Source organism: Photinus pyralis, unplaced genomic scaffold (assembly GCF_008802855.1).
Source record: "Photinus pyralis isolate 1611_PpyrPB1 unplaced genomic scaffold, Ppyr1.3 Ppyr1.4_LG5, whole genome shotgun sequence".
NCBI lineage: Eukaryota > Metazoa > Arthropoda > Insecta > Coleoptera > Lampyridae > Photinus > Photinus pyralis.
Genome location: NW_022170596.1, coordinates 31,715,397 through 31,729,092, shown reverse-complemented (window position 1 = coordinate 31,729,092; position 13,696 = coordinate 31,715,397). Strand labels below are relative to the sequence as shown.

At 37.1% G+C, this 13,696-nt stretch overlaps 1 protein-coding gene across 1 annotated transcript; it reads right to left on the bottom strand.

Annotated features, from left to right (window-relative positions):
* Window positions 1-8,350: 8,350 nt before the first annotated feature.
* On the bottom strand, window positions 8,351-9,998 carry LOC116171978 (cathepsin S-like). The gene is made up of 4 exons (XM_031489057.1): window positions 9,858-9,998; window positions 9,109-9,810; window positions 8,812-9,055; window positions 8,351-8,764 (listed from the first exon to the last, which is right to left on the bottom strand). Exons 1-4 carry the CDS (start codon window positions 9,885-9,887, stop codon window positions 8,430-8,432), a joined length of 1,311 nt encoding a protein of 436 aa, XP_031344917.1. The 5' UTR covers window positions 9,888-9,998; the 3' UTR covers window positions 8,351-8,429.
* Window positions 9,999-13,696: the final 3,698 nt, after the last annotated feature.

The window sequence follows — 13,696 nt, the reverse complement described above, 5'->3', positions numbered from 1 at the left end:
ATAAATAAAAAAGTTGGCACTGCGCATGCGCAAAACCAAATTTTGAAATTGGCGTTTGATTTTCCTTTATCCCAAGTGCCTATGTATCAAATTTCGTTTAAATTCTTCCATAAATAAAAAAGTTGGCACTGCGCATGCGCAAAACCAAATTTTGAAATTGGCGTTTGATTTTCCTTTATCCCAAGTGCCTATGTATCAAATTTCATTCAAATACTTTTATAAGTAAAAAAGTTTGCAATTCGGTTTATAAATGGTCGAGATGCGAAAAGGGCACTGTGAATTTTGAATCGATTCGATCCAACTTTTGGCATTGCGTATTATATGGCTAAATCTATGCCCATATTGAATTTCATGCAATTCAGTTCATAACTAACGGAGATGTAAAAGCGATCGAACATTTCTAAACAAAGTTATCGTTCACACGGACAGATAGATGGACAGACAGACAAAGGAACAGACGGAGAGACCAACCGGCAGGCGACAGATAGCAATGCAAAATTATAAACGATCTCTAGGATCGTTAATAAACGGCAAAAGTGTAAAATTATGGAACATGTAAAAATGGAGTTAGAGAACGCGTTCTTTCAAAAATCGCTGCTTAACAAGTTACCATAGGAACTGTTATTGCTAGTGTCATAATTTTAGTGGTGGGTGTCAAAGGTGTATTTGATATTGATAAAAAGCAGCCAAAGTAGGTAAAGAATTGATACCACCGAAATCCAAAAAACTATATGAACAGCAGTACGATGCGTTTAAGAAATAGTGCCGCATACAAAATGTGGAACAACCTACTGAAATTGCTTTGTTAGTAATTTCATCCTTCCGGGATTTTCGTAAAATTTAATCCCGGCGGGACAAAAAGTGACACTTCAGTACTTGTCATAATGGAGTGAAGTTGTCACTTTAGTCTCGGAAGTACGAAAACATTGTTTTACGGTTCCACTATGTATAAAAAAATTGGGAACGCTCTTGTACTCCCCCAGTTTGAAAGACAAAGCATCTCTTTTTCTATTTGTTTATTTAATTCATCAATGAGTATGAAACCCACAATGATCTGGTTTGTCATATTGTTTTGTTATCAAAAGTAGTTACTAAATACGGATTTTCAAAAAGATCGAATGAATTTTACTTAGTAATAACAAAGTGTTAATTTTAGAGATTACTGTTTTTACATTTTTCCCTAAAAAACAATAACAATTGAAAATGAGCGTTCCGAACCAACTGTATCTTATAGAAAATTTTATTCTAAACAAGTTCATTTCTATTCATTTTTTCCTTCCGAGGAATAGTTAACGAGATATTCGAAGTCAAATGTGAAAAAACACGACATTTTCCCGTTTTTTCTTCGTTTTTTGTTTATAATAATATGTTCCGGGCATTTCCGGCCAGGGGGACTATGATTTTCGGATTCAACGAATTTTTTTACATAGGATGCGCTTGGTGTCATTGAGTGAAGTGACAACATCCAGCCCAAACCGTAATTTGACTGGACTATTATGTTGGCCTTTAACAAAAGCAACTGTAATTAAAATTTCAAGAAGATATCTAGATAAATAAGACAGTTGATATTGCGCATCCGCACATTAATCTGATTTTACTAAAAGTATCGTTGGTCAAAATTTCAAAAAAATATCTCCATAAATAAGATAGTTGGCATTGCGCAAGCGAACATATGATTTTTAGTATATGCGATATGTTTGTCTTACTAGGAGTATTTGTGGTTAAAATTTCAACAAAATATATTAATAAAGAAGAAAATTGACATTGCGCAGCTTGCGCATGCGCAGTGTAATCGTCAAAACTGTAGGAGTACTTAAGGCCTCGGACAAACGGACGGACAGAGAAAGTGGCTGTAATAGCGCACCCAATAGCGTAGGCGGTACAAATAAATATCGAGGTAAACGCTCCACTTTGTGACAAAAGCATGAAATTCGGTACACATGTTTATTAGGTCCAAATAAAACTTTTGGCCCGTAGCCGAGATATGGACCGTTACAAATTAGAGCGAGCGGAGCCGAGCGTATGTCTCATCAAATCCAAAAAGTGTTTCCAAAATTAAAAAATCTTATGTGCAATTATGTGCAGACCTGGATTCAACAAGTTGAATGGAAATTTTCAAAAAAATGTCACTTTGTATAGATAGGTGATGTTTCCAAAAGACAAAAATATCCCTCACAAATTAAAAAAAAATTGTCAATTTAGTCTGCTCAATATCATTTTCTTACCCCACCAAAACTGAAACTGAGAAATTGTCTTTGTTGAACAGTGAACAGTGCGAGGCGAAACCGAGCTATGTACCTTTACAAATCAGAGTGAGGCAAGGCCGGAGCCGAGTGGATGTCTCCTCAAAAGCAAGTGTTAATTAAAAAATTTTATGTACCATTATGTGCAGATCTGAATTCAACAAGTTGAATCCAAATTTTCAAAAAAAGCTATGGGACCGTTACAAATCAGAACGAGGCGAGGTAGCCGCCAGAGCCCAGCGTAAATATTATCAAAACCAAAAAGTGTTCCCAAAATTAAAAAATCTGCAGACCTGGATTCGACAAGTTGAATCGAAATTTAAAAAAAAAAGTACTTTGTATAAGTGATGTTTCCAAAAAATAAAAATATTTCTCACAAATTAAAAAAAAAATATTAATTCAGTCTGCTCAATAGCATTTTCTTACCGCACTAACACTGAAACTGAGAATTTTTTTTTGTTGAACAGTAAACAGTGCGAGGCGAAGCCGAGCCATGGACCGTTACAAATCAGAGCGAGGCGAGGCGATAAAGCCGCCGGAGCCGAGCGTATACATCGAAACCAAAAAGTGTTATCAAAAATTAAACAATCTTATGTGCAATTATATGCAGATTTGGATTCAAGAAGTTGAATCGAAATTTTCAAAAAAAGTCACTTTGTATAAATGATGTTTCCAAAAAATAAAAATAATACTCACAAATTTAAAAAATATGACAAGCCAGTCTGGTCAATATCATTTTCTTACCGTACCAACACTGAAACTGAGAAATTGTCTTTGTTGAACAGTAAACAGTGCGAGGCGAAGCCGAACTACGGACCGTTGCAAATCTGAAATCTGAGCGAGTCGAGGTGGAAGAGCCGCCGGAGCCGAGCGTGTGGTTCATCAAAACCAAACAGTGTTATCAAAATTAAGCAAGTATAAATTGTGCACAACTCTTGTGCAGATAAAACACATTTTTTTAACCGAAATAGCGTTGTTTTGACATCACCAATTGATATATTTCTTGCAGACGTCTCAATCGCATATATCCATCACGATAAGAGCTCGAGGAGGTTGGTAGAAATTAATTCCTTTCGTTGAGACCTTTCATTAGAGTACCATGAAGGACAAAACTAATTAAAGCTTAAATTTATTACATTTTGTTTTTTTGACCTCAGATTTGAAATCAGCGACTCACATGCCATCCTTGAAATACAAATATATATTTTTTTAGTCGGAAACAGATTTTTCTTAAATAGCCGCCATATTGGTTCCACATGGTGGGGGAAGGGGGTGCTGCGGGCCAAATCGATCTATTGGACATAAAAATCAACCATGCCAAATGGCATGCTTTCTGCATTATTCGTCAGATTTTTCTGTATACCGCTTAGACTATAACCAAAGAGTATCCATAATAAGAGATACAGCGCAATGGTATAAACGCGTGTTGGCTATAAGAACTCGCCCGCTAGGATTCCAAAAGCGGGCCCTCGCGTAGAGGTGGCCAGAACTAACCGCCTCTTTAAATATTGGCGCGTATTGCAAATTTACAGAATTCTTTATAGAATTTCGGTTTAAAATATATGCGCGGTTGTCACATTTAATTTTCTTTCTTATTGGCTGTATAAAATGTGGATATGATATAATTAGAAAACATTACTTAAATATAAAAGAAATCAGCAACGATTCAGTACCTATTGTTAATTACATTGGTATTTTCCTGTTTAGTTGGCGTCTATTGAATAGACAGTAATTACTATTTAATTGAATAACCAATAACAGGTACAATTGTAAAAATGTAAATTAAATTTGTTATTATCCGTCCTTTTTAGATCGTCTCCTACAATCAAATTAAAGTGGACAATATATTTCATAAAATGCACAAGCAAATTGGATTTTATGATGAGCATAGCGATTATTTTACAGGAAATTTTGTTTGCTTTAATTTTGTATAGATGCCTACATACGCTGAGTTTTTTAATCATTAACAATCAATCATTACAATGCAATAATCCTTATGTCCTCAGAAAAAAAACATCAGTCTAATCCAATAATCAGTCAAAATATATAGTGCAGTTAAATAATAAATTAATAAATCTGCACCCGTCGAATGAATTTAATTAAATATTATACGTTATTCTCATTTAAACAATTTAATTAAAAAAATACTCTCGACCCGCATTTTAAGCTGCAGCACTAGCGCGCATTGGTCTCCTAGCAACTAAGCTTCGTACACATGTTTTTCAGTCACCATTGGCTAGCGGAAAAAACACAAGTATATGTATTTAAATTTGCCGCTCAACTTGAGCCACCGCGCATTCTGCTAGTGATTCATCCATCTAAACGATTGATAATGCAGTGTATGTTCTTATCTTTGAAAACAACATTTTCTTCCATTCCAAATATAGGGTTTCTGGAGCGTTTAAATATCTCCGGAATGCGTGGGTCGATCGGAGTGAAATGTAATGAGATTAAAGGGGACATTAGTCACATCGACTGGTAAAAATATGGTCCAAATCGGCCAAGTAGTTTTTCAGTTATCGCAAAGAAACCATTTTTAAAGAGGTGGGGTTGCGTTGGTCCACAGATCTCATTTTTAACTGATTTGAACCATTCGATCACAACTATAATCCAATGGAGGCAGTTTATTTTGTTTTTATTATATTGTTTGGCCGGCAAAAATTAAAAAGTGAAACATTTTTTCCGGGAATCTTTCATTCTCTTATTATTTGTACAATAAATGCTATAAAACGTCTATTGGCCTATTTTTTTTTTCAAAAAATGTTCGTTTATTTCCTCGCAAGTCGGAAGTAAATATGGTTCGTTAGACTACTTCCTCTAACTAAACGATCTAGTGCGGTCGACTTTTCCACACGTCCGTCGAAGATAGGACGACGGACAGTGTGCACAAAGGGCAGAGACGTAATCAACGCGAGGTTATTACTCGCGCTTAGTGGGAATACACAGTAAAAAATCTATTATTTACCGCTCAAAAAATGGCTTATTGTTACACGAAGAACATATCTTCGCACCTATCAAACCAACAAGCGTTCGGACCTTATGCAATAAATTGTGCCATAAGCCCATAACCGTAGAACGGAATTACATATCTTTAAACATCATACATTTCAAGGAATAATAGATACCTAAATAAGTGCAAGCAAACACTAAAAATTTGGCAACGCTGGGATTTCTGCAATGATATTTATAAACTTCTAAACAAGTAGTTGCCTTGAAATAGCCCCTTAGGCGTAGCGTACGCCAATAAAATTGAGAAAAAGCAGTAAAATTTGTTAGGCAACACACAATACATATGCAACATTATTCTCTATACCATTGGATCTCTTATTATAGTTATAGTACTAGCGGTATAACGGAAATACGGAAATTCTTGAAAGATACCGCATTTTTTTATACCAAGGTGCTACTTGGTACAATTGTTCCTTAGAGCCATTTAAACGATTTGACCCGAAGAACACTTGACATTTTCCGTGTGGGTAGATTTTAGAGGGGGTGGGGGTGATTTATTGTAACATTTTTAAAAAAACTAAATATGGCCTAGAGACGAGATCTGGGTGTCGATTTCGTATGATTTTAACCCGAGGGATCCAATGGTAGCGCGAGAAATGTAATCCGGATACCGGAAGTCCGTGAAAAGCCGCCATTTTTAGAAAATGACAGACTTTTGATCGAATTATATTTCTAAGGCACACCGGGTCGTGTAAGGTGTCTAGACTTATGTTTTTGGGGTCAGGGAATTCATTTATGATAACAAATATAACCTACTGGCATCGGAACTGCATGAGAGGCTTCCTTACTGCACTTTTTGAAGACGTCGCACGCGGTGAAACCCAAGATATTCCAAAGTTTTAATACCTATATAAATTTGTAATATTTTATTTAATAAAAATACACATTAACAAAACATAAGATATATTAAAATATGGAGTAAAAAATGTATAAGCCTATGAAGAATCACCAAGTACATCGCTGACCTCCTCTGAGATTGCGTATCACCACTGAAAAGGAATTCTACATATAAATATTAAAGGTTCGGTAGAAAATTATATCGAAAGTATACAATATTCTTACCCTTTGTTTGAGCAATCTCCCATACACTTTTGGCATGCAGGGGAACAATGGTAATCCGTGTCGCTGCAGCAAGAGGTGGAGGAGCATATAAGGAGGGCGGCGTATGTCGCTGGCCATATCTGGGGATGTGCAAACCAGGTGATGAGAAGCTCTACAAGTCCAGAAGGATGGGGAGAGGCTGGAAGGTTCTGTAGTCCAAGCTGCCACAAGTATGGAAGGCAGTCCGTGCTCTGAACAGGTGTGGCTGCGCTACAGGCTGCGAGACCCTTCGGTGCAACTGCCGGCGACACGGATTGCCATGTTCCCCTGCATGCCAAATATGTATGGGAGATTGCTCAAACAAAGGGTAAGAATATTGTATACTTTCGGATATACCTAATTTACTACCGTACCTTTTATATTTATACCGGGTGAATATTCCCAAAACGAACATAGGGAATTAACATGGGAAAAGGGGTTTTTGCCGATCGTTGCTCCCCATGTTAACTTAGAGGGTTGATCATGACACCAATCGAAAGATTTTTTTCCTCGTCTAATGATACACGAATTAGTTCATTTTCAGGTGTATTTCTCACTGTATTATCAAAAACTCGAGAAATCCACTTACCAAAATCATGTTTAGCCATGACTAAGACAAAAAGCAGATTCAAACGTCGAAATCAATATCAGTTTATGACACCTGGCATTATTTTTTTTGTAAAATGCGGTTCACTGGGGAAAAAGTATTTATAATAAACAACGTTTACAGCGGAAATATTTACTCTAGTACGCGATATTTGTTTTCCGTGCATGTGAAAACCTATTTCAATTCGTTAGGAAATTTCCATGGCTTAACATGATTTTGCTAATTGGATTTATGGCCGAATTTTTGATAAAATAATGAGAAATACACCTGAAAATAAGCTAATTCGTATATCATTAGATGAGAAAAAAATCTTCTTTTGATTGGTGTCATTACAAACCCTCTAAGTTACCATGGGGAGCAACGATCGGCAAAAAACGTTTTTCGCATGTTAATTTCCTACGTTCGGTTTTAAAATATTCACCCGGTATGTGAATTCCTTTTCAGTGGTGATAACGCAATATCAGAGGGGTCAGCGATGTACTTGGTGATCCTTCATAGGCGTATAAATTTTTTACCCCATGTTTTAATATATTTTATGTTTTGTTAATGTGTATTTTTATTAAATAAAATATTACAAATTTATGTAGGTATTAAAACTTTGGAATATCTTGGGTTTCACGGCGTGCGACGTCTTCAAAAAGTGCAATAGGGCAGCCTCTCATGCAGTTCCGATGCAGGTAGGTTATTTTTGTTATCATAAATGAATTCCCTGACCCCAAAAACATAACTCTAGACACCTTACACGACCCGGTGTGCCTTAGAAATATAATTCGATCAAAAGTCTGTCATTTTCTAAAAATGTCGACTTTTCACGGACTTCCTGTATCCGGATTACATTTCTGGCGCTACCATTGGATTCCTCGGGTTAAAATCATACGAAATCGACACCCAGATCTCGTCTCTAGGCCATATTTAGTTCTTAAAAGAATATTACAATAAATCACCCCCACCCCCTCTAAAATCCACCCACACGGAAAATGTCAAGTGTTCTTCGGGCCAAATCGCCTAAATGGCTCTAAGGAACAGCTGTACCAAGTGGCACCTTGGTATAAGAAAATGCAGTATCTTTTGGTATACCGCTAGTACTATATGGGAATACTCCGTTCTTTCACCCAAAGTCAGATGTTTACGTCTGTTTTCGGTAGTAATTCCGGACTGTTACACACGTCTTTTTACAAAACAAGTGCACGCCACTGACATTAAACATAGGTCCTCCTCGGTCAACGACGTCTTCATTTACTTGTAGAATGTACAAAAAAAATTTCGAAACCCTGTCGTCCGTGCTGATGAACAACGTACAAGCTATCTACGGAGATGATTTCAGAAAATTTTGAAGTAGATGGGTGACAGAGTTGCACGATGTTCATGTGAGAGTTTCAGCCACAGACGGACATATACAGCATTATTTTGTAAATTATAATGCATTTTTGGAGTTTTAACACTGATTATTATTTATTAGTTCAATAATTTTGCACAACAATAAACTAAATTTAAACAACGACTGGGTAAACAGCATAAGTGTTGATGCCGCAGTGATTTGTAGCGGTCCGTGCAATCTTCCCGTAACCTTTATCTCCCCATTCTGTACCGTACGAATTACGAATTAACCAATATTTGGTACCGTCAGGTTCCACTCCGTATCCGACCAAGAGTACAGCGTGATTCAAGCTCTCAATATCCGATTTACAATTCGGCTCGTAGTAAACCCCTCCTCTGTAATCCGCAAAAGATTTGTGAGTGGCATCAATGCCTACGGCTATTGGTCCCACGTTGTTTAATATGTATTCCATGGTTTCTTCATCGCCTTCATCGATGCTCATGTAATCTATAGGATAAATTGAACGGGACAATTGAGTAAGATGTTTACTTTACCGTTAATCCTCCCTACGGATTTTTCTTGATTATATTTACACTTGGATATCGAAGCAGTGTATGGGTAATCTTCTTCCGAATTGATACCAACGTTTACGACGTAATCGAAGGTAGGTTCGAGTGCTCCACCGTCGCAACCGGCGTTTTCGAAAGGTGCCACCATCGTGCAGTCGATCAAATTCTGTGCACTCAAAACTGTATACTGTCCCGTTTTGTAGCACATTTGGGCTTCAATTGCAGCCGTCTAAATCCGAAAGGTATTCTATTACGGTAAACTAGATTCGCTTGATAACTTACCACCGCGAATGCGAAACTACCGCGACATTTTCCCTGAAATGTGATAGGTGAAGAACAATTCAATCTACGCCAATCGACATTTCCTGGCTTGCCCTTTTCTGTAATAGATGCTTCTGTTGTTGTTGTGGGTGCATGCGTGGTTGATGCTGTAGTTACTTCCACTGTTGTAGGTGTTGTGGGTGATTGGGATGGAGTGGGCGATGGTTGCGTGGTTGATTCTGTAGTTGTAGGTTCTGTTGGTTTTTCAGATGTAACTGTGGATTGCGTTGTTGATTCAGTAATTGCAGCCAGAGTGGAGGTGGGTGTTGTAATTTTAGGCGGTGCTACCGGAAGGGATGGCTTTGTGGAGAGCGAGACTACGACATGAGCTGTGGGTGGAGGGGTGTTGATTTCTATGGAAACTATATGTGGTGGTGTAATTTCAACTGAAATTGTAGGCATTGGTGTTGTGGTAATCCTTTTGTACGGTTTGTATCGCAACCCGCCAACTAGCAGGTTAAGTATCGCCCCAACCGTATGACCAACGGCGTCCAGTATAGAAGTTACCGGTTTTAGTATGTTTAGACCCAAAAGACCTCCGCGGGGTTGGGGTTTACTAGTCGTTGTTGATTGATGTGAGGGCCGATTAAATAAACCAAACTGTACGGCTTCCGAAAGTGTTGCCGCAACGACTATTGTGACCACCACCAAAAGAATGCTTTTCTAAAAAGTTAACACTTTGTTGAAATATTCTGAAACAGTTCACTTACCTTCATTTTAAAATGTTGTAAATATGGCATGCGAATTGTTTGAATCGTACGTACGAATGGTATCACTTCTAAATGCTCTGCGTTTTCATTCCAAGATCGTTAATTACTGATAGATAGAATTTTTAGAATAAGTGAAAGGTTACATGGTGATAAATTCCTATCAGTTACGAAAGTTTTCTGTATCAACTAAATTTAATAACTTTTCCAAATATTGCCAACATAATTAAAATGGTGTATTATGCTGGTGTACCTATACGTCAAATAGTTCGGGGAATAAAGACCAAAACAAGACTAAACCATACATTTCGAAAAAGTGGGATTTTTACATGAAGCTTCTTTTTGTGGTTCTTAATAACATCTCATATATCTTCGCCGATGCGTGTTCCGTTAAAAATGTTACGCGGGTTCAAAAAGCAAGATTAACGGTTTTTGTTTTTTAGAAAAATCTCGCTAACGGTAACTTATCGAAAAAATAGCGGTTATCAAATGTATAGCTTACAAAAATATACATATTAATACTTATTTTCGTTTTGGCCCAACAGTTTTTGAGAAAATCCGATTTAAATAGTTGAGGTAGAGTAAAAGATGCGTTTTTAAGGGATGTTATTAGTTTATTTTTTGATTTGCACGATAATTACTATAGTCCATTGAAAAGTTACATTTGGGGTTGCGTTTGTCAGAGGACGCAATTTTATTTTTTAGATATCAACGGGGGTTAGTCTAAAGTTAAATCCAAGTTTGTGGGGTTGCAGCCCTTGTCCCGCGGCCGTCATCTTGAAAAAAGGGGTGCAAATGGTTTTATGGTTTATCTGACAAACTATTGGTAACAAAGTTATAAACGAAAATTGATGAACTAATTAAGATTTTACAGCGCTACGAAACGAATACAATTCTCTAGATTCATAAAATCAGAGTGTTCATTTTCGACAATACTGTGCAGGGATAAAAGATAGTAACCGTGTGGGGATAAAAGAACATCTACGTATTAGTGTTGTCTTTACGAGACGGCTACTCAGAAGTCTCCGATGTCGCAGGAACTAAGTCTTGGCAGCGTTTGCGTCGCACGAAGAAACATCAGTCGACACAGAAGTACAATTCGATAAGAACACCATGCCAACGTTATCACATGAGAAATTTCATGGCAATGATAAGAACAAGGCTAATTTCATTATACTTCTCAAAAATTCATTCTCAGAGGTGGGTTTCACTGTCGACCAAGTACAATCAGATGCAGACACCCTCATCGTTCGTTCTGCTTTTGCTGCATCCCAATCGTTTGACTCAGTTACTATTGTAGCTGAAGATATCGACATACTGTGTTGCTCACGGCTTTTGGAGCAAAGAAATATGTTTTTTTAAACCGTGAAAAGGACGTACAGGAATTGTATTCTCCGTCAGGTTTTATGCACAAAAACGTCATTGCAGCTCACAACATTGGCAAACTAAAATTTCTCATAACCCTGGAGAAACATCCAGAGTTAGCAAGTGGAATAGCGTTGTTTCTCAATAAGAGAATCGATCTTGCTCTGCTCACTGTCATTGGTGAACATTTTTTCATCTTTTTATATGGTGGCAATAGATGATGATTTTTTTAACAGCATTAGATACAAACGATTCGCCAAATCAGTGACAACGAGTAGGAACATTTAACTCGTCTTCAATTCCAACACAGCCTGGTCCATCAAAGAGACTAAGGAAACAGTAATCATGTCATTTAGAACATTAGAAAGGTACGTTAAAATCATTAATATTTATGTATAGTTTAAAGCTGAAGCGCTATAAAATCTTAATGAATGAATAAAATCGAAAAAGTTTGTAATGAAAATTATTCCTTGAAAACTCCCCTATAAAAATGGCCTGATTTCATTTTTTTGTAAAATTACCAGAAAAAAAGTTATAACGGCCAATTGAAAATTTTTTATAAAATGTTCATCCATTTTCGTTTATAACTTTGGTACTTTTGGTTATACGACTAAAAGTTACTGAAGCAAAGTTGTAGAGAATTTTATTCTTATTCAAAAATGTCTGAACAAATTTTTTGTAAGACCAATAGTTTGTCAGATAAACCATAAAAACCATTTGCACCCCTTTTTTCAAGATGGCGGCCGCGGGACAAGGGCTACAACCCCACAAACTTGGATTTAACTATAGACTAACCCCTCCTTGATATCTAAAAAATAAAATTGCGTCATCTGACAAACGCACGCTAAGCCCAAAAAATGTAACATTTCAATGGACTACTAACCTAAATGTAATGCTATTTGGTATCGTTGCATTTTTTCAGAGCTCTCCAACGACGTAACACACAGGGGGGGGGGGGGCCACTTTTTAAGATTTAAAAGTTGGGGGTGGTTGGGGCGCAGGTGGTTGGAGCGGGTTGCGTCGCCAACTATGTATTTTGAATTATATATTTTTTTTAATCAATTATGTATGTAAATAATTATGCAATAACTATTAATATTATTACCAAAGTAAAGTAAATGTTTGTAAGGATACTCTCTAAATGACTTGTACATTGTTTAATGGAACATGAAATCGAGAAGGAAGTATAATGCATACTATTGTATCAAGCGGACAATCGACGGTTTCCTAATTCTCCCCTAGGAACCTTGAGTTTTAAAATCTTAATTAAATTTCATAATGTACTTTGTCCTCTCTCGCTCTAACAATTAAATTAGAAAATTGTGTTTAGCAATACCTAATGTATTCTGGTAGTAAACCCGTGGGGCTCACTATGATTCACGATATGATTTATGTCTATTTAAATACAACACAGGTGTTTTAAATTTCATCTCTGTGGGGTACCATTAGTTGAACACTTAATAACTATTACAAACTTCCAGCCGTCATGTAATATATGAAATAGGTAATAACTGAGGTAATAACTCTATGGTTGACAATTTTCTTAGGTGTGTAGGCTATGGGCAATGTGATTAAATTTAGAGGGGTACCGTAAGTAAAATGGTGCCACTTAGAAAAACCTTAACATCCATATTTACATTTACTATATTTTAGCACATCTACTTCTCATTTGCATATATTTACTACGTTTACTCGAAATTTGACACACTTGTACGCAATTTCAGGATATTGGTCGGTTGTTATACGATTACAATTGACTAATCATTTAAAACAGTCTTTAACAGTAAGGCTAGATAAAGTGATTGTGCACTCTAATGCCATCATTTTTAGCGCATTTTTGCAAAAAATTTTTTTGTAAAAAGTAGCTTTTAATCTCACTTTGGCTGGCTGGCTGGCTGGTCGGCTGGCTGGCTGGCTGGCTGGCAGTAAATGCGCGCCCGTAGAAAAACGCTTGTAAAAAGACAAGGAGTGTACATGTAACTATCGGGGCCGTGTAATTAAGAACGTTAGGGATGGGGCTACAAGATTTGGAGTCGACGACATCTGGACGCCATCCCCGAGCGTATTATACTAACCTGGAGATTTTTCAGTTTTTATCTATCTTCTTCTACAGTTTTTCTCCGATTATTTTCAAATTGGTGTCGTCGGGAAGATCTTGTCAACGCGCACAACTCCTGCGTGGCGGAATTTTGTTTTTTTTCCTAGGGGCGAAATAAAACACCTTTTGCGCGGCGCGCTTCGAGGGGTAGTCGACTTTGGGCGCCCAAAAGTTTCTTACAGCGCGAATCGCGGTCTCTCTTTCTCGTGTCACTAATAGAAGGTCGAGCTATGTGAAGTACCCAAAAGTTGAATACGATTTTATGCCGGGATTTTAGCGAAATCTACCAAAATGTGAATTACGAATGAACGGGACGTCGGAACTGTGTATCGACAAAGGGAATGTGGTAACCCCCGACGAGATCTTACTGATGGTGGAG